This window comes from Cherax quadricarinatus, chromosome 62 (assembly GCF_038502225.1).
Source record: "Cherax quadricarinatus isolate ZL_2023a chromosome 62, ASM3850222v1, whole genome shotgun sequence".
NCBI classification, from domain to species: Eukaryota; Metazoa; Arthropoda; class Malacostraca; order Decapoda; family Parastacidae; genus Cherax; species Cherax quadricarinatus.
In genome coordinates this window covers 22,654,806-22,676,026 of record NC_091353.1, presented here as the reverse complement: position 1 = coordinate 22,676,026, position 21,221 = coordinate 22,654,806, and the positions used below count along the sequence as shown (strand labels likewise).

At 40.1% G+C, this 21,221-nt stretch overlaps 1 protein-coding gene across 1 annotated transcript in view; it reads left to right on the top strand.

The window, feature by feature from the left end:
* Positions 1 to 21,221, top strand: part of Ctf4 (Chromosome transmission fidelity 4) — a 242,784-nt gene that overhangs the window by 139,495 nt on the left and 82,068 nt on the right. The window contains 2 exon segments of the mRNA XM_070098498.1: positions 8,996 to 9,166; positions 19,992 to 20,203. Of these exon segments, the coding sequence (XP_069954599.1) occupies positions 8,996 to 9,166; positions 19,992 to 20,203 (383 nt within the window).

Genomic DNA, 21,221 nt, shown 5'->3' with positions numbered 1-21,221 from the left:
GAGGAGCAATGTGGCAGATGTTGCAAGTTTATGGAATAGGTGGTAAGTTACTAAATGCTGTAAAGAGCTTTTATGAGGATAGTGAGGCTCAGGTTAGGGTGTGTAGAAGAGAGGGAGAATACTTCCCGGTAAAAGTAGGTCTTAGACAGGGATGTGTAATGTCACCATGGTTGTTTAATATATTTATAGATGGGGTTGTAAAAGAAGTAAATGCTAGGGTGTTCGGGAGAGGGGTGGGATTAAATTATGGGGAATCAAATTCAAAATGGGAATTGACACAGTTACTTGTTGCTGATGATACTGTGCTTATGGGAGATTCTAAAGAAAAATTGCAAAGGTTAGTGGATGAGTTTGAGAATGTGTGTAAAGGTAGAAAGTTGAAAGTGAACATAGAAAAGAGTAAGGTGATGAGGGTATCAAATGATTTAGATAAAGAAAAATTGGATATCAAATTGGGGAGGAGGAGTATGGAAGAAGTGAATGTTTTCAGATACTTGGGAGTTGACGTGTCGGCGGATGGATTTATGAAGGATGAGGTTAATCATAGAATTGATGAGGGAAAAAAGGTGAGTGGTGCGTTGAGGTATATGTGGAGTCAAAAAACGTTATCTATGGAGGCAAAGAAGGGAATGTATGAAAGTATAGTAGTACCAACACTCTTATATGGATGTGAAGCTTGGGTGGTAAATGCAGCAGCGAGGAGACGGTTGGAGGCAGTGGAGATGTCCTGTCTAAGGGCAATGTGTGGTGTAAATATTATGCAGAAAATTCGGAGTGTGGAAATTAGGAGAAGGTGTGGAGTTAATAAAAGCATTAGTCAGAGGGCAGAAGAGGGGTTGTTGAGGTGGTTTGGTCATTTAGAGAGAATGGATCAAAGTAGAATGACATGGAAAGCATATAAATCTATAGGGGAAGGAAAGAGGGGTAGGGGTCGTCCTCGAAAGGGTTGGAAAGAGGGGGTAAAGGAGGTTTTGTGGGCGAGGGGCTTGGACTTCCAGCAAGCATGCATGAGCGTGTTAGATAGGAGTGAATGGAGACGAATGATACTTGGGACCTGACGAACTGTTGGAGTGTGAGCAGGGTAATATTTAGTGAAGGGATTCAGGGAAACCGGTTATTTTCATATAGTCGGACTTGAGTCCTGGAAATGGGAAGTACAATGCCTGCACTTTAAAGGAGTGGTTTGGGATATTGGCAGTTTGGAGGGATATGTTGTGTATCTTTATACGTATATGCTTCTAAGCTGTTGTATTCTGAGCACCTCTGCAAAAGCAGTGATAATGTGTGAGTGTGGTGAAAGTGTTGAATGATGATGAAAGTATTTTCTTTTTGGGGATTTTCTTTTTTGGGTCACCCTGCCTCGGTGGGAGACGACCGACTTGTTGAAAATAAATATATATATATATATATATATATATATATATATATATATATATATATATATATATATATATATATATATATATATATATATATATATATATATATATATATGAGAGAGAGAGATATATATATATATAGAGAAATAGATATACACACACACACACATCTAATCTAATTTACATTATTCCTTATGGGAGCCAATTCGTTTGGTAACGGCACTCGAACAGCCTTCTGGAACGAAGAAAGTTTGGAACTCTGGGTATCACTGTATATACCTGAAGAGTATTCGAGGGCCTGGTCCCAAATCTTCTCACTGCCATAACAACATACTGGAGTGAGAATTATAGTTGGAAGTGAAAAATGAACTCAGTGATCACAATGAGGAAACTGTAGCAACATACATGGCCCCAGATTATTCAACATCTTACCAGAAGATATCAGAAACACTCATGAAACAAGTTTAGAAGTCTTCACGATAAAACTTGATAAGTATCTTCAACCAGGCTGTGATGGATATGTGGGAGCAGCAGGCCTGTTTGACCAGGGAAGCACCAGACGAGCCTGGCCCATGGCCCATGGCCAGGCTCCGAGAGTAGTAGGAGTCTTGAAACACATCAGAGATATAAAGGTACCTAATTGTTGCACCTGTGTCTTATCATGAAAGTTGTGTGCAGAGGTAAACGCACAAGTTAACAACGAGGTAAGAGGTAACAGCAGAGACATCATGACTCAAGAAATTGTAATAACACAATAGCAAGCAAATCATGGAACTAGTGAGGGTTTGAGCCCATGGTAAGTGAGTGTTAAAACTCAGGCCAGTGTGTTAACTCAGGCCAGTGTGTTAACTCAGGCCAGTGTGTTAACCACTTGACCAGCTGGTTAACCCATTTGTTGTAGTGTCATTAATTTACTGATGTTTTGTTATAGGTTTGATTTTTTGTTATTTTTGGTTAAAGTTGGCAGTAGTAGTTATGAACATGACCACTTGAATTGTTAAGTCTTGAAGTGTGTCCCATGGCTCGGTACAGCCTTCATCTCACATATTGAACGTCTAGGGTTCAATCTCTGGCATGGGGTGGAAATGTTAGGCATGTTTAATTACACCTGCTGTCCCTGTTCACCTAGCAGTAAGTAGGTACCTGGGTGTTAGTTGACTAGTGTGTATAAAATATCAAAATAATTATAGCTCTCTGAGCCATTACCTGCAGTTGGTAGGCCAGCTCAATCACATCATGATGGCTATGTAATCCTCCAGGCCACTCAAAGTAACAACCTGGTTGATCAAGTAGTCAGACATTTAGCCTTGAGCTGGGCTTCAAGAGTAGAGGAACTTATGACCAGTCTGGTGCTGATAAATACTACATTAATAATAATGAAATAAAACTCTGATATTGTTTCTGTAAATGTTTCATTTGAAGTCTTGGTAATTCTTGTGGTTGGTAATACTTGGGGTTGGTAATACTTGGGGTTGGTAATTCTTGGGGTTGGTAATACTTGGGGTTGGTAATACTTGGGGTTGGTAATTCTTGGGGTTGGTAATTCGTGGGGTTGGTAATGCTTGGGGATGGTAATACTTGGGGTTGGTAATTCTTGGGGTTGGTAATTCTTGGGGTTGGTAATTCTTGGGGTTGGTAATTCTTGGGGTTGGTAATAATTGGGGTTGGTAATTCTTGGGGTTGGTAATTCTTGGGGTTGGTAATACTTGAGGTTGGTAATTCTTGGGATTGGTAATTCTTGGGGTTGGTAATACATGGGGTTGGTAATTCTTGGGGTTGGTAATACTTGCAGTTGGTAGTTCTTGGGGTTGGTAATTCTTGTGGTTGGTAATACTTGGGGTTGGTAATTCTTGGGGTTGGTAATACTTGCTGTTAGTAATACTTTCGGTAGATAATTCTTCGGGTTGGTAATACTTGCAGTTGGTATTTCTTGGGGTTGGTAATACTTGGGGTTGGTCATTCTTGGGGTTGGTCATTCTTGGGGTTGGTAATTTTTGGGGTTGGTAATATTTGGGGTTGGTAATACTTGGGGCTAGTAATTCTTGGGGTTGGTAATTCTTGGGGTTGGTAATTCTTGGGGTTGGTAATACTTGGGGTTGGTAATTCTTGGGATTGGTAATTCTTGGGGTTGGTAATTCTTGGGGTTTGTAATTCTAGGGGTTGGTAATTCTTTGGGTTGGCAATTCTTGGGGTTGGTAATTCTTGGGGTTGGTAATACTTGGGGTTCGTAATTCTTGGGGTTTGTAATACTTGGGGTTAGTAATTCCTGGGGTTGATAATTCTTGGGGTTGGTAATACTTGCAGTTGGTAATTCTTGGGGTTGGTAATTCTTGGGATTGGTAATACTTGGGGTTGGTAATTCTTGCTGTTGGTAATTCTTGTGGTTGGTAATACTTGGGGTTGGTAATTCTTGGGGTTGGTAATACCTGCGGTTGGTAATTCTTCGGCTTGGTAAATCTTGGAGTTGGTAATTCTTGGGGTTGGTAATACTTGCAGTTGGTAATTCTTGGGGTTGGTAATACTTGCTGTTAGTAACACTTTCGGTAGGTAATTCTTCAGGTTGGTAATACTTGCAGTTGGTATTTCTTGGGGTTCGTAATACTTGGGGTTGGTAATTCTTGTGGTTGGTAATTCTTGGGGTTGGTAATACTTGGGGTTGGTAATACTTGCAGTTGGTAATTCTTAAGGTTGGTAATACTTGGGGTTGGTAATACTTGGGATTGGTAATACTTGGGGTTGGTAATTCTTGCTGTTGGTAATTCTTGTGGTTAGTAATTCTTGGGGTTGGTAATACTTGGGGTTGGTAATACTTGCAGTTGGTTATTCTTGGGGTTGGTAATACTTGGGGTTGGTAATTTTTGGGGTTGGTAATGCTTAGGGTTGGTAATACTTGAGGTTGGTAATACTTGGGGTTGGTAATTCTTGTGGTTGGTAATACTTGGGATTGGTAATTCTTGGGGTTGGTAATACTTGGGGTTGGTAATACTTGGTATTGGTAATACTTGGGGTTGGTAATTCTTGCTGTTGATAATTCTTGTGGTTGGTAATTCTTGGGGTTGGTAATACTTGGGGTTGGTAATACTTGCAGTTGGTAATTTTTGGGGTTGGTAATTCTTGTGGTTGGTAATACTTGGGATTGGTAATTCTTGGGGTTGGTAATACTTGAGGTTAGTAATTCTTGCGGTTGGTAATTCTTCGGCTTGGTAATTCTTCGGCTTGGTAAATCTTGGGGTTGGTAATTCTTGGGGTTCGTAATGCTTGGGGTTGGTAATTCTTGTGGTTGGTAATACTTGGTGTTGGTAATACTTGGGGTTGGTAATTCTTCGGCTTGGTAATTCTTGAGGTTAGTAATTCTTGCGGTTGGTAATTCTTCGGCTTGGTAATTCTTCGGCTTGGTAAATCTTGGGGTTGGTAATTCTTGGGGTTCGTAATGCTTGGGGTTGGTAATTCTTGTGGTTGGTAATGCTTGGGGTTGGTTATACTTGGTGTTGGTAATACTTGCGGTTGGTAATTCTTGGGGTTGGTAATTCTTGGGGTTGGTAATACTTGGGGTTGGTAATACTTGCGGTTGGTAATTCTTCGGCTTGGTAAATCTTGGGGTTGGTAATTCTTGGGGTTGGCAATACTTGTGGTTGGTAATTCTTGGGGTTTGTAACTCTTGTGGTTGGTAATACTTGCTGTTAGTAATGCTTGCGGTAGATAATTCTTCGGGTTGGTAATACTTGCAGTTGGTATTTCTTGGGGTTGGTAATACTTGGGGTTGGTAATTCTTGGGGTTGGTAATACTTGGGGTTGGTAATACTTGCGGTTGGCAATTCTTGGGGTTGGTAATACTTGGGGTTGGTAATACTTGGGGGTTGGTAATACTTGCGGTTGGTAAAACTTGGGGTTGGTAATTCTTGTGGTTGGTAATTCTTGTGGTTGGTAATACTTGGGGTTGGTAATACTTAGGGTTGGTAATTCTTGGGGTTGGTAATTCTTGGGGTTTTTAATACTTGGGGTTGGTAATTCTTGTGGTTGGTAATACTTGGGGTTGGTGGGGTTGGTAATACTTGAGGTTAGTAATTCTTGCGGTTGGTAATTCTTCGGCTTGGTAAATCTTGGGGTTGATAATTCTTGGGGTTTGTAATACTTGGGGTTGGTAATTCTTGTGGTTGGTAATGCTTGGGGTTGGTAATACTTGGGGTTGGTAATTCCTGGGGTTGGTAATACTTAGGGTTGGTAATACTTGCGGTTGGTAAAACTTTGGGTTGGTAATACTGGGGGTTGGTAATTCTTGTGGTTGGTAATACTTGCAGTTGGTAATTCTTGAGGTTGGTAATTCTTGGGGTTGATAATACTTGGGGTTGGTAATTCTCGGGGTTGGTAATTGTTCGGCTTGGTAAATCTTGGGGTTGGTAATATTTGGGGTTGGTAATACTTGGGGGTTGGTAATACTTGCGGTTGGTAAAACTTGGGGTTGGTAATTCTTGTGGTTGGTAATACTTGCAGTTGGTAATTCTTGAGGTTGTTAATTCTTTGGGTTGGTAATACTTTGGGTTGGTTATTCTTGGGGTTGGTAATTCTTGGGGTTGGTAATTCTTGGGGTTGGTAATACTTTGGGGCTGGTAATACTTGTGATTAGTAAATCTTGGGGATGGTAATTCTTTGCTTTAGTAATACTTGGGGTTGGTAATTCTTGTGGTTGGTAATACTTGGGGTTCGTAATTCTTGGGGTTGGTAATACTTGCGGTTGGTAATACTTGGGGTTGGTAATTCTTGTGGTTGGTAATACTTGTGGTTGGTAATTCTTGGGGTTGGTAATACTTGCGGTTGGTATTTCTTGGGGATGGTAATACTTGGGGTTGGTAATACTTGGGATTCGTAATACATGAGGTTGGTAATACTTGTGGTTGGTAATTCTTGGGGTTGGTAATTCTTGGGGTTGGTAATACTTGGCATTGGTAATTCTTGTGGTTGGTAATACTTGGGGTTGGTAATTCTTGGGGTTGGTAATTCTTGGGGTTGGTAATTCCTGGGGTTGGTAATAATTGCAGTTGGTAATTCTTGGGGTTGGTAATTCTTGTGGCTGATAATTCTTGTGGTTGGTAATACTTGGGGTTGGTAATTCTTGGGATACTTGCGGTTGGTAATTCTTCGGGTTGGTAATACTTGGGGTTATTTCTTTGGGTTGGTAATACTTGGGGTTGGTAATTCTTCGGGTTGGTAATTCTTGGGGTTGGTAAATCTAGGGGTTGGTAATACTTGGGGTTGGTAATTCTTGGGGTTGGTAATACTTGGGGTTGGTAATACTTGGGGTTGGTAATACTTGGGGTTGGTAATTTTTGTGGTTGGTAATACTTGGGGTTGGTAATTCTTGGGGTTCATAATACTTGGGCTTGGTAATACTTGTGGTTGGTAAAACTTGGGGTTGGAAATACTTGGGGTTGGTAATTCTTGTGGTTGATAATACTTGAGGTTGGTAATTCTTGGGGTTTGTAATACTTGGGTTTGGTAATACTTTGGGTTGGTAATGCTTTGGGTTATTAATACTTGGGGTTGGTAATTCTTGTGGTTGGTAATACTTGCGGTTAGTAATACTTGCGGTTGGTAATTCTTCGGGTTGGTAATACTTGGGGTTGGTATTTCTTAGGGTTGGTAATTCTTGGGGTTGATAATTCTTGGGGTTGGTAACACTTGCAATTGGTAATTCTTGGGGTTGGTAATACTTTGGGTTGGCAATTCTTGCGGTTGGTAATTCTTGTAGTTGGGGTTCTGAAGTTTTATTTAGGAAAGGCTTAGAGGTGTCAGCCTGCACAGAAGAGAGGGCTAGGGAACTTAAAACAGCATTATTGTTATTCTTTCATCAAACCGGCTATATCCCACCAAGGCAGGGTGGCCCAAAAAGAAAACAAATGTGTTTCTTTTTAACTTTAGTTATGTACATGTATATGGGAGAAGGGATTACTAGCCCCTTGCTCTATCATTAATATTATTATTTTTACACTGGCTGTCTTCCACTGAGGCAGGGGGATTTGATAGGTGAAAAAAAATTTTCCTAAAGATTATCTTCTTTTTACTTTTAGTAATTTATATAGGAGAAGGTTACTAGCCCTTTGCTCCGGCATTTTAGTCACCTCTTACAACACGCATGGCTTACCGAGGAAGGATTCTTCACCACTTCCCCGTGGAGATATTATGGTATTCTTTTTTCAACAAACGGCTGTATCCCACCGAGGCGGGGTGGTCCAATAAGAAAAACAAAAGTTTCTCTTCATAACTTTTGTAATGTATACAGGAGAAGGGGTTACTAGCCCCCCTTGCTCCTGGCATTTTAGTCACCTCTTTTGACACACATGACTTACAGGGGAAGAATTCTGTTCCACGTCCTCATGGAGAATTTTACGGTAGACAGCAACTGCCCAGGGAGGTACTTTTGTCCTGCCAAGTAAGTGTGAAACGGAAGCCTATAATTGTTTTACATGATGGTAGGATTGCTGGTGTCTTTCATCTGTTTATTTCCTCTCATCTCTATAGGGAAGTGGAACAGAATTCTTCCTCCATAAGCCATGCATGTTGTAAGAGGTGACTAAAATGCCTGGAGCATGTATATAACAATTTAAAAGAGAAGCTTTTGTTTTTCTTTTTAGGTCACCCTGCCTCTGTGGGATATGGCCGGTTTGTTGAAAAAAATTATTACAATATTATGAATGCTGCAGTAAGAAGGTGGCTGGAGGCAGTGGAGATGTCATGTCTATAGGCAATGTGTGGTGTAAATATTATGCAGAGAATTTGTAGTGTAGAAATTAGGAGGAGCTGTGGAGTTACTAAAAGTATTATTCAGAGGGCTGAAGAGGGGTTGTTGTGGCGATTTGGAGCAAAATAGGATGACTTCAAGGATGTATAAATCTGTGTTGCAGGGGAGAAGGGATAGGGGGCATCCTAAGAAAGGATGGAGAGAGAGGGGTAAAAGAGGTTTTGTGGGCGAGGGGCTTGGACTTTCAGCAAGCATGTGTGAACGTGTTAGAAGTGAATGGAGACGAACGGTTTTTGGGACCTGACAAGCTGTTGCACTGTTGCAATGTGAGCAGGGTATTATTTTTTGAAGGGATTTAGGGAAACTGGTTAGCCAGACTTGAGTCCTGGAGGTGGGAAGTACAATGCCTGCACTTTAAAGGAGGAGTTGGAGATGTTGGCTGTTTGGAGTGACATCTAAACCGTTGTATCTGTGCACCACTACAAAGACACTGATTATGTATAAGTAATGGTGGATTTTTTTTTTTTTTTTGTCACCCTGCCTTGGTGGGAGACAGCTGACATGTTGAAAAAAGAAATGATTACAGTATTATTATTTTTATAGGGAGCAAGGGGCTAGTAACCCCTTTTCCTTTATAAAATACTAAATGTAAAAAGAAAAACTTTCATTTTTCTTTTTGGGCCACCCTTCCTCGGTGGGATATAGCTGGCTTGTTAAAAAAAAAATACTTCTGCAGTATTATTTATCATTATTATTATTATTATTATTATTATTATTATTATCATTGCTTTTATTTTTGAGGGGTTCATCAAACCCTCCCTGGGCATCACCCTGTGAATACTATACATACTGTCCCTTTCATTATTCTTTGCCATTGCAGATACCTCTGTGTGAGCTGGAAACTGAGAAAGGTGAACTGGAGGAAAAGGCAGCTAGGACGGGTCTTCTCATGAACACACTCACCAGACTTAACCAGCAAGGTTTTGAAGTGGACACCTCCAAGAGCGAAGCTGAGAAAATCATTAAAGAAACCATGATTAAGCTTTTTGCTGTGAGTCTTTATATGTGTCACCTTCAAAGAATTTATCATTTTTTTCAGTAGTTTAGTTATTGCAGGACTTTAGTGATTTGTTGTAGGTGACAGTTGTGCAGTCAGATCATGTTACACTGGCTGTGGTTCACTGGTGTTAACAGTGGCCACTGCTGGATCACACCACACTGGCTGTGGTTCACTGGTGTTAACAGTGACCACTGCTGGATCACACCACACTGGCTGTGGCTCACTGGTGTTAACAGTGGCCACTGCTGGATCACACCACACTGGCTGTGGTTCACTGGTGTTAACAGTGACCACTGCTGGATCACACCACACTGGCTGTGGTTCACTTGTGTTAACAGTGACCACTGCTGGATCACAACACACTGGCTGTGGTTCACTGGTGTTAACAGTGACCACTGCTGGATCACAACACACTGGCTGTGGTTCACTGGTGTTAAGGGACCATGACTAAATCATATAACACTGGTTGTGGTTCACTGATGTTAACCCTTTGAGGGTCCGTCCCGTAGTTCTACAACTTTGAAGCCAGGGTCCGAGCCGTAGTTCTACATCATGAGCTCAGCTCACTCAAATGAGCTGTGTGCAGTAAATTTGGGCCTAGATATGAGAGAATGGATCTGTGTGGTAAGTGTGCACCATGTAAAACAAATCCTGCAGCATAATGAGAAAAAAACTGCAACCATGTTTTTGTATTAAAACGGTGATTGTTTGTTGTGTATTTTCGTATGGTTTTTAAGGTTGTATTCGCAGTTTCTAGGTCTCATTTGATAGATTGGAAGATATATTGCAGAAATAGAGATGAGTCTGATTAATTTAAGTACAGAAAATAGCTTGAAATTAAGCTCAAAGTAGCGGAATTGTTCAATTTTTGCCGATGTTCAAGAGTAAACAAATGATGTCACGTGTCCAATACACATCAATTAGTGGGTCTGATATACATTCATGAATTCTCTTATGTTATTTATACAATTGTTACAATATTGCATAACAGTAAATCTTCTATTTTTTGGTGTGAATAAAAATTCTTTATGTGAATAAAAAATCAATATGGAATTCATCTGTAAAGCCTGGAAATGTAACTGATAAATATAGGATATGTTATTTTAGTGCCAGGAATGCCTGCATTGTTTATTCTGGACCCTATTTTGAAACTGGAATATTTTGAACTTTGTGTGAAATTGACCAAATTACCAGTTTCTGATCACTTCTTTGGGTAATTGAAATGGTTGATTGAGCAATTTCTTGGTCTCATTTGATAAAACAGAAGTGATACTTGCGAAATAGCTAAGAATTTGGTCGACTGGAATGATGTAATTAGCCTAAAATAGGAATCAAAGTGGGGAAAATCACTGATGTGTAAATATTGCTGATGCAGTTAAATTCGTGAGTGTAATTTCGTCAGTTTTCCATCAAATTTCATACTTTTTATTTTATTATCTTCAGAAAAAGATTCTCTACTATTTCATGAGAAAAATAACAATAAATTTTTTTTTTTAAATTCTTGGACCCTTTGGACAAGTTTGAGATCGGGGGTCTGGAGCCTGAAAGTGTTAACAGTGACCACTGCTAGATCATATAACACTGGTTGTGGTTCACTGATGTTAACCCTTTCAGGGTCCAGAGGCCAAATTTCAAAGTGCGCACCAGTGTCCAAGAACTTTCAAAAAATAATTTTGTTATTTTTTTCTTATGAAATGATAGAGAATCTTTTTCTGAAGGTAATAAAACAAAAAAGTATGAAATTTGATGGAAAATTGACGAAATTATGCTCTTGCAAATTTTGATGTGTCAGCGATATTTACGCATCAGCGATTTTGCCGACTTTGACTCCCATTTTAGTCCAATTACAGTATTCCAGTCGACCAAATTCTTAGCTATTTCAATAGTATTACTTCTATTCTATTGATTGATCGGAAATTGGTAATTTGGCCAATTTAATGCAAAGTTCAAATTACTCCAATTTAAAAATAGAGTCCAGAATAAACAATGCAGGCATTCTTGGCACTAAACTAACATTTCCTCTGTTCATTAGTTACGTTTTCAGGTTTTACTAATGAATTCCCTTTTTAATTTTTATTCACATAATGAATTTGTATTCAGACCAAAAAATATAAGATTTACTGTTATGCAATACGTATTGTATTAATTACACAATGGACTCCTGAGTTTTGTGATTAATCTGTTCCAGAGAGTCTGCCGAATATCGAAATTGCCGAATGGCAAAACCATTTTCCCCATAAGAAATAATGGAAATAAAATTAATTAATTAATTAATGTGTGAGTGTGGTGAAAGTGTTGAATGATGATGAAAGTATTTTCTGTTTGGGGATTTTCTTTCTTTTTTGGGTCACCCTGCCTCGGTGGGAGATGGCCGACTCGTTAAAAAAAAAAAAAAATAATCCGTTCCCGACACCCAAAAATATTAAAATAATTTTTTTTTTTTCAAATTAAATAAAGATTTACATACTGAAAACAATGAGAAATCAAGTACATACATATAAAAAATAATAACAACATTACCCTTGCCTTTACTGAAGACTTCTGGGTGGATGGAAGACGGGAGGAGGGGATAGGAGGAAGGTGTACACTATTGTTTGGAAGGAGAATCTCCTTCCATTAGGACTTAAGGTACGAAGTCCTTATCAAGGGTTACTTCCCCTCTTTGTTTTTAAAGACACTGGGAACAACTTGAGAGTCACTGGACCCCTGTCGCACAAAATATCTGTCCAGAGACCCCTGTTTCTGACGTTTCTTCAAGATTTGTCTGAAATGGGATACAACACTGTCATTGTACATGTTGCCAATACAGCCTGCAACAGCTTTGTTAGGGTGAAGTTCATCCATAAATGTTTGCACTTCAGTCCACTTTACACAGATGTCCTTAATTTTCAAAGAAGGCACCTTCCTCCATCTCTCTTCCTCCTCCTCTCCAGCAATTTCCTCAGCTGTAATCTCTTGCTGTTGCAGATGAAGCTCTTGCAGCTCTTCAGTAGTTAGCACTTCCCTGTGGTCTTCCACCAACTCTTCCACATCCTCACCACTCGCCTCCAACCCCAGGGACTTCCCCAATGCCACAATAGATTCCACAACTGCCATAGGCTCCTTAGGGTCAGCCCCCAAACCCTTCAAAATCCCTCTCTTGTACACATTCTGGCCACAGTTTTCTCCAAGCAGAATTCAAAGTTCTGCAAGTCACTCCTTCCCAAGCCTTACCTATAAGGTTTATGCAAGTGAGAATCTTGAAGCAATCTTTCCAGAACTCTCTTAGGGTCAATTCAGTGTCTGAGGTCACTTCATAGCACTTTTGAAACTGCTTTGGTGTACAGTTTTTTGAAGTTTGAAATGACCTGCTGGTCCATGGGCTGGATGAGAGGAGTTGTATTAGGGGGCAAGAGCTTCACCGTGAAACTAAACTCCTCCACTATTTGCTCTTCCAAGTCTGGAGGATGAGCAGGAGCATTGTCCATTGCCAGGAGGCACTTGAGTGGCAATTTAATTTCCAAGAAGTATTTCTTTACACGGGGGCCAAACACTTCATTAAACCAGTCTAGGAAAATTCCCCTTGTGACCCATGCCTTGTTAGCCTTGCACATCACACACAAATTACTCTTGGCGACACTTTTTCTTGAACACTGGGATTTTCAGAGTGATACACCAGTAAAGGCTTCACTTTGTAATCCCCACTATCATTACCACAAAACATGAGAATAAGCCTATCCTTCATAGGCTTGTGTCCTGGGAGTGCCATTGCCTCCTGCGTGATGTAGGTCTTCTTTGGCATTTTCTTCCAAAAGAGGCCAGTTTCGTCACAATTAAACACTTGCTGGGGTTTGAATTCTCCAGTGTCTACGCACTCTTTAAACCCTGTACAAACTTCTCAGCTGCTTTTTTGTCAGAACTGGCAACCTCACCATGCCTTATCACACTGTGAATGCCACTACGCTTCTTAAATCTCTCAGACCAACCTTTGCTGGCCTTAAACTCGCAAGCATCACCACTTGTTGCAGGCATTTTCTTTACGAGATCATGCAACTGCCTTGCCTTTTCACATATTATCGACTGCATAACACTATCTTGTGGTAACTGTTTTTGGGTAATCCACACCAACCATAACCTTTCCACTTCTTCGAGGATTTGCGATCTCTTTTTTGTCAGCATATCTACCCCTTTTGCAACAATAGCACACTTTATTTCCTTTCCCTTTGCCACGATTGAAGTGATGGTTGACTGGGGTTTGTCATACATCCAGCCAAGTTCTGTAACACGCACTCTGCTCTCATATTTTTCAATGATTTCCTTCTTGAATTCAATCGAGTTCCTCGCTTTCTTTACCAAATGGCTTGCACTAGCTTTCCTTGGGCCCATGGTGACTTATTTAGCAGTTGCAAGCACAAAAAACAATGGAGTGTTATGAAATGTATTGTATGAACCCGCGGGGTGATGGTCACGTGCTGGTAAACAATGGCACACTGAGTGTGAATGGTGCAGGAGACTGGCTTTGTGTGCACGGTGACAGGCAGACGAGTACCAGGTGGTTGCCGAATCACGAGTCCAATCACAAACCGTGAGGCTAAATTTTGCCGAAAAAACTTGCCGAAAGTCGGATTTCACGAAAGTCGATGCCGACGAAACTCGGGGGGGGGGGGGTTCCACTGTATAAATAATATCACCACATTTGGGAACATATATTAGAACCACCAGCAGGCGTGAAGTCATTTATTTACTCTTGAACATCAGCAAAAATTTAACATTTCTGCTAATTTGAGCTCAGTTTCAAGCCATTTTCTCCACTAAAACCAATCAAAATTATCTCTGTTTCTGTAATATGTCTTCCATTCTACCAAATGAGACCAAGAAATCGCAAATACTACTATAAAAAACATACGAGAAAGCACTGCAAAGTCGCTGTTTTAATCGAAAATTACGGTCTCAGTTTTTTCTCTCATTATGCACTATGTGCTGCAGGATTTGTTTTATGTGGTGCACACATACCACATAGATGTATTCTCTCATATCCAGGCCAAAATTTACTGTTCACAGCTTATCGGAGTGAGCTGAGCCCATGACTTAGATCTACAGTTTGGACTCTCAACGTAAAGCTGTACGTCTACGGCACAGACCCTCAAAGGGTTAACAGTGACCACTGCTAGATCATATAACACTGGTTGTGATTCACTGATGTTAACCCTTTGACTGTTCTGGGCGCTTATATACGTCTTACTAGCCACCGTGTTTGACGTATTTATACTCATAAATTCTAGCGGAAGGGGAAGGAAGGAGGGGTAGGGGTCGTCCTCGAAAAGGTTGGAAGGAAGGGGTAAAGGAGGTTTTGTGGGCGAGGGGCTTGGACTTCCAGCAAGCATACATGAACGTGTTCCATAGGAGTGAATGGAGACGAATGGTATTTTGGACCTGACGAGCTGTTGGAGTGTAAGCAGGGTAATATTTAGTGAAGGGATTCAGGGAAACCAGTTTTTATATAGCCGGACTTGAGTCCTGGAAATGGGAAGTACAATGCCGGCACTCTAAAGGAGGGATTCGGGATATTGGCGGTTTGGAGGGATATGTTGTGTATCTTTATACGTACACCTACCATCCGACTTACGACCTGCTCGACATACGTCCACTCAACTTACGACCGTTCATCTGGCAGCTGGGCTGGACCGGCTGATGCATGCCTTTGTACAATATTTGACAATACTTGGGGCGGCAATATGTCATGCAGGCAGCATCAATTTGAGTAACCCTGTCCTATCTGCAGCATCATACTCTATTAACTGTGTACTAACTGGACAGTAAATTTCACCATGGCCCCTAAGATGAAGTCTGAATCTTGCACTGGAGATTGTGGTAAAAAAGGCTCTTACTCTCGAACTCTCTATTTGTTTTCAGTGTTGCACATAAACCTGTCTGTATCTGTCTGCCTGTATATCTGTGTCTGTCTGTATCTGTGTGTGTCTGTCTGTCTGTGTGTCTTTATGTCTACCTGTGTGTCTGCCTTTATGTCTACCTGTGTGTCTTTCTGTCTACCTGTGTGTCTGTCTTTCTGTCTACTTTGTGTGTCTTTGTGTCTGTGTGTGTCCTTGTCTACCTGTGTGTCTTACTGTCTGTGTGTCTGTCTTTCTGTCTACTTTGTGTGTCTTTGTGTCTGTGTGTGTCTTTGTCTACCTGTGTGTCTTTCTGTCTACCTGTGTGTCTCTGTCTGCCTGTGTCTGTCTTTCTGTCTGCTTGTCTGTCTCGGAGCCACTCATTAAGAATGTAATTCGTCTTTAAGACGCTATATTAATAATGGTAATAACACAATAATAATCACTGAGGCGCATTAAATGTTTATAAAATGTTAATATAGACATTTTGCTTAATCCATCTAGGATTTTTTTTTTTCAAAATTATATAATAAACATGCTACATAACATATAAAATATAAATTAACAAATATGAGATCTTTTTCTGGTCAGCTTGACAGAGTGAACGGAAACTATTCGTGTCCGGGCTGGTAACAACAACAACGTTTGTTTACATAACTCTTGAACCTTTACCCTCTCATTCTCTCTCGTTTATTCATTTAATCTTGTTTACTCACCTCTCACTCTACATTAAGATTACAGATATTTTATGGTAAGTAATGAGTGTACATGATTGTTATATATTATAGTTTAATAATATTATTATTAATATTAGTACATATGTATTATTGTAATAATAATAATTATTAATATTATTATTAATTTTGGGGACTGGAGCACAGATCCACTGTATAGCACTTTGTCTGGATTTTTTGGGTTATCCTAGGTAATTTATACTATGTATGATAACTTTACTTACGTGTACCTGAGAGAGAGAGAGACAAGAGAGAGAGAGACAGAGACAGAGAGACAGAGACAGAGAGAGACAGACAGAGACAGAGACAGAGACAGAGAGAGACAGAGACAGAGACAGCTAACCAACCACTCGGCCAGCTGGATACATATTACACATGTTCCAGAGTTGTTTCTCTTTACTTAGGGTATAGGTTATACAACATTCTGGCAGGATGACACTACCAGTGGTATTCTCCCATTCCACTGTGTTGACAGTACATAAAGATAATAGTAACATATGATACTGTATGCGATGTAAAATTTACAATACAGTTCACTACTATGTATATATTATATACAGTACATAAATAATTAAAATATAACAATAGAAGTAAATTATGGTAAAAAGAATGAAATAATGATTGTATATTACATTACAGTATTATGTAGGTAGTTTATAGAGCAAAGGTTTGACATTATGCCCTACCCAGTATGTCGGCAATTTTCAAAGGTTTGACTTACGACTGGTTGGTCGGAACCATGCTTGGTCGTAAGTCGGATGGTAGGTGTATATGCTTCTAAACTGTTGTATTCTGGGCACCTCTGCAAAAACAGTGATTATGTGTGAGTGAGGTGAAAGTGTTGAATGATGATGAAAGTATTTTCTTTTTGGGGATTTTCTTTCTTTTTGGGTCACCCTGCCTCGGTGGGAGACGTCCGACTTGTTAAAAAAAAAAAAATCTAGCGGCTTCAAATGAAGCGGGAGAAAGCTGGTAGGCCTACATGAGAGAGAATGGGTCTGAGTTGTGGGTGTGCACTCTGTGAAAAAAATTGGAGACTCAGTGGTGCATTGTGGGAATGCCATCTTGGTAGTCCATTTTCACCATGACTCGCGGTAAGAAGTACCTCACTCCTTGGCGGATTGGAGGTCTTTTGTTCCCAAGTGATAGCTCTAACAGTGATGGAAGTGCCAGTGAAAGTGAATTTCATGGCTTTGGAGTGGGTGTGATCGAAAGCAGCGCCCAGGATAACGTAATTAGTGATGAAAATCCAGACGACCCACAACCATCCATATCTGGTGCTGGGCCGTCTCATTCAAGCTCATCTGTACCAGGACGAAAGAGAAAACTATTTGCCCGTGTACAAGACTCGGATGTGAGCAGTGAAAGTGATAGTGATAGTGATTTCTAAGCTATTGAAAGCAGTTCTAGTTGTGACAGTGAGTGCGAATATTCTCCAGTGAAGCGGCAGTATATACGACGCAGCATGCGTTCTGGTAGTGTGTCATATGTTGTTCCAAGGGGGAGGAGTAAATCTCAGAGTACATCCTGTGGCCTACACCATGAACTGATGGTGAAGATGAGGATATTGTTACAATGGGTATGAATGATGTGAGTGAGGCAGCAGGTGGTGGTGGTGATAGTGATGGTGGCATGAGTCATGTGGCACCAGCAGCAGGCCACACTACTACCGACACTGCTAACTCAGCACAACCACAACCAGCCTCGACCAACCCCACGCTCTCACAACATCCACAACCACCTTTCAATATCCAGAACCCACCAGCAGATTGCATCTGGGATTGGCAGCAAGGTGACGGTTTTGTTCCCAATCCACACGACTTTGATGAAACACAAAGTGGAATACAGCCATCATGTACACTTGGGAACAATACTACTGAACTGGAATACTTTCAGTTATTCTTCGATGAACCCCTGATGGACATTATTGTCAAGAAAGCAATACATACTTTGAGTACACCATGGCAAACACAATTCTTTCACCAAGATCACGTCTACACCAGTGGAAGGACACAACTGTGGCAGAGACGTATCTGTTCTTTGCCACAATAATGCTTATGCCACATATATTTAAGCACAGTGTCAACACATACTGGTCATCAGACCGCCTGATTTCAACCCCAGCTTTCAGGGACATTATACCAGTGAATCAGTTTGTGCTGTTGTTATGTATGCTACACTTTTCAGACAGAAGCGACAGGTTATATAAGATCAGAAATGTGTTTATGTACCTGAAACAAAAGTGCTGTATGTATTTTTACCCCTCAGGAAGCTTGTTATTGATGAGTCTGATTTTGTTCAAAGGCAGACTCTCATTCAAGCAGTACATACCAAGCAAGAGGAAATGCTTTGGTATAAAGTTATTTGTACTGTGTGACTGCAGTTCTAGAAAAGTGTCCAGTGATTGTATATATGTATACATATATATTATAGAACAATCGTAATAAACAGTTTTTTATGTTTGTGTAAACAAGTTTTGTAAACAATATGATGATACTAGCGTTTTTGCTATAATTGTGTTATATTCAACAAATGTATCTGTGAACATTGCTCCGTAAGTTGGTCTCGCAGGCCACATGAGTTATGTGAAAAAATAAAATAGTGCAAAAAACAGGAAACCTTCGAATACAAGTAAACCAAAGTTTACCGGGTGAGCGCCAGTCGCTGCTGTTGCCATATGCGGCTCATTTTCTGCCAACTTTTTTTTTGGACTAAAACAATCAGAAAAATAATTTAACATTTTCATAAGATTTTTTTTTTCTTTCAAATATTTTTCGACACCAGGAGACACTTCAGGATTAGGGGTTTCGACAGTCAAGGGGTTAACAGTGGCCACTGCTAGATCATATAACACTGGTTGTGGTTCAGTGGTATTAAGTGACCACTGTTGGATCACACCACACTGGTTGCATTTCACTGGGGTTGCTTATTAACAGTTAGTCACTGAGGTTCAGTAGGTTGCCTTACCTTACCCAGCAGTGGTGTTTGAATGACCTAATTGTCTAAACCCAGCAACTCATTTTTTGAGCTGAAAGATCAGCTGGAAGCAAATTATGGCCTGCAACTGTTGTACTTTACAGTTATTTATTATACAGCCTCTCCTCACTTAACGCCGGGATTCCGTTCCTAAGAGTAGGTCAGTAAACGAATTGGTCGTTAAGCGAGGAGAAATTTTACTGGTAGTGAGTTTGTGTCAACCATCTTTAGATATTTTTTTTTATGTCACCTTTGCACCATTTATAACATTTTTAGTATATTTTTAAATGTTTATACAGTAGTGTACTGTATACTGTAATAAACAGAATAGAGGAAATCATCTCTAATATACATTACTTAGGTTTGCATACAGGTTGGAGAGCTGGTCGTAAGTCCGAGTGGTCGGTAAATGAGTACGTTGCTAAGTGAGGAGAGGCTGTATTGGGATTTTTATTTGGCAATAGTTGTCTTCCACAAAGGTAGGGTGATCCCAAAATAGAGGAGACACATTCACTACATTCATTCCATCACTGTCTTGCCAGAAGTGATATACAACTTGGTCTTGAGTAGCGTGAGTAATGAAGTTCTCACACTTTTCAAATTATATATAATTTTTACACTTATTTGAATAGTTTGAGGAGAAAAACTGGCATTAATCAATTTCACACTAAAATGAAATTTACATTAATCAAACCTTGGCTGTATGCTGTATATCCTTGTTGTCTTCCTGTTTTGCTACATCTCTAAATGTCTAAGTAACCTCAGTAAACCCTTCCCCAACTCTGTTGTAATTATATCTATAATACAACAGTAAATTAATGAGGCTAGTAAATCTTTTAAGATAGCTGAAAATTGGTAATGATGATAGAGAATAATGGTGTTGGCTGCTGCTTATGTTATGATATAAATAGTTTAGAAAGCCAACAAGTTGAAGAATGTGACATTTATACAACACTTGGTTATCTTTGTTATGGAAATGTTTCAGCAGCCAGTGTTTTCTTCAGTCCCGTACGTCTTCCACCATTCGTCTCTGTATTGGACTGCAGAAGCCATGGCTGGTGAAATGTTTCTTAGTAAAGATTCCCAAATGTTGCACAAGCTTCTCATTCTTCTTTTTATGTTCGAAACGCTGGTTAATGAAATGGTTCTTGTGGTATTTTAAATCATATAAATTTTAACCTGAGGTACATGTTAAATGAAAGGTTAGAAAATATTAATAGTTAACCTGTTTGGCTTTAGCTGGCGTGTCGCACAGAGCGTGAGTCTCGGGCGCTGGAAGTCTGTCAGTTGATGCCCTCATACCATACTGTTGAGCTTGCAATCAAATATGCAGGAAAACTGCGCCTTCTGCAACTGGCTGACCGTCTGGGAGAAGTTGCTTCAGCAAAGTTGGATGAAGAACTGGAGAAAGAATCAAAGTCTCACATACCAGTGGAGGATGACTTGCAAAGGTAAATATCATTTGCACTTCATCCTGTTCCATATTTGTATATCACATAGCAATAAAAAGGCTTTCAAATGAGCTGATGTAGATAACAGCTCTTGGCTTATAAATAAAGTTAGGAACCTTGTAAAACCCTGTGTAAAAAAAATAAATATGGCCTGTGCTTTAGCACTCTTGGAAAGTATTATAATTAATTTGTTTCAACTTGTTGTTCCATAAGTGGAACAAAGCACTGTAGACATTTCATTTCTCTTGTTCTTCACCATTAGCTGAAAGTCTTGTATTGTTAATTTTTTTTTACACCAATGTAGGTTGACTCAAAAAGATAATGTTGTCACCATTGTTCAATCACTCTTGCCAGAACTGCACTGATATCACAGTTCAGATGACTTTGCAAACTGCAGCATCCCCAGCCCTTCTTCAGAGTGCAGGCACTGTACTTCCAACCTCCAGGATTGTAGTCCGGCTCACTGGTTACCCTGATTACCTTGATAAATGTTACTTGCTCACACTCCAGCAGCACAGCACTGCTTCCTTCACTCTATCTGACATGTTCACACAAGCCTCTTCTTTTTACATAATGAAAAATTGGAGCAGTATAGTAGGCCTACTAGCATACTCAAGATAGGTTCTTCTGAACCTCCAATCATTCTCACTCAAGGTAAGTTCGTCTGAACCCCCAGTCATTCTCACTCTAGGTTCTTCTGAACCTTCAATCATTCTCACTCAAGGTAGGTTCTTCTGAACCCCCAATCATTCTCACTCAAGGTAGGTTCTTCTGAACCTCCAATCATTCTCGCTCAAGGTAGGTTCGTCGGAACCCCCAATCATTCTCATTCAAGGTAGGTTCGTCTGAAACCCCAATCATTCTCACTCAAGGTAGGTTCATCTGAACCCCCAATCATTCTCACTCAAGGTAGGTTCGTCTGAACCTCCAATCATTCTCACTCAAGGTAGGTTCGTCTGAACTCCCAATCATTCTCACTCAAGGTAGGTTCTTCTGAACCTCCAATTGTTCTCACTCA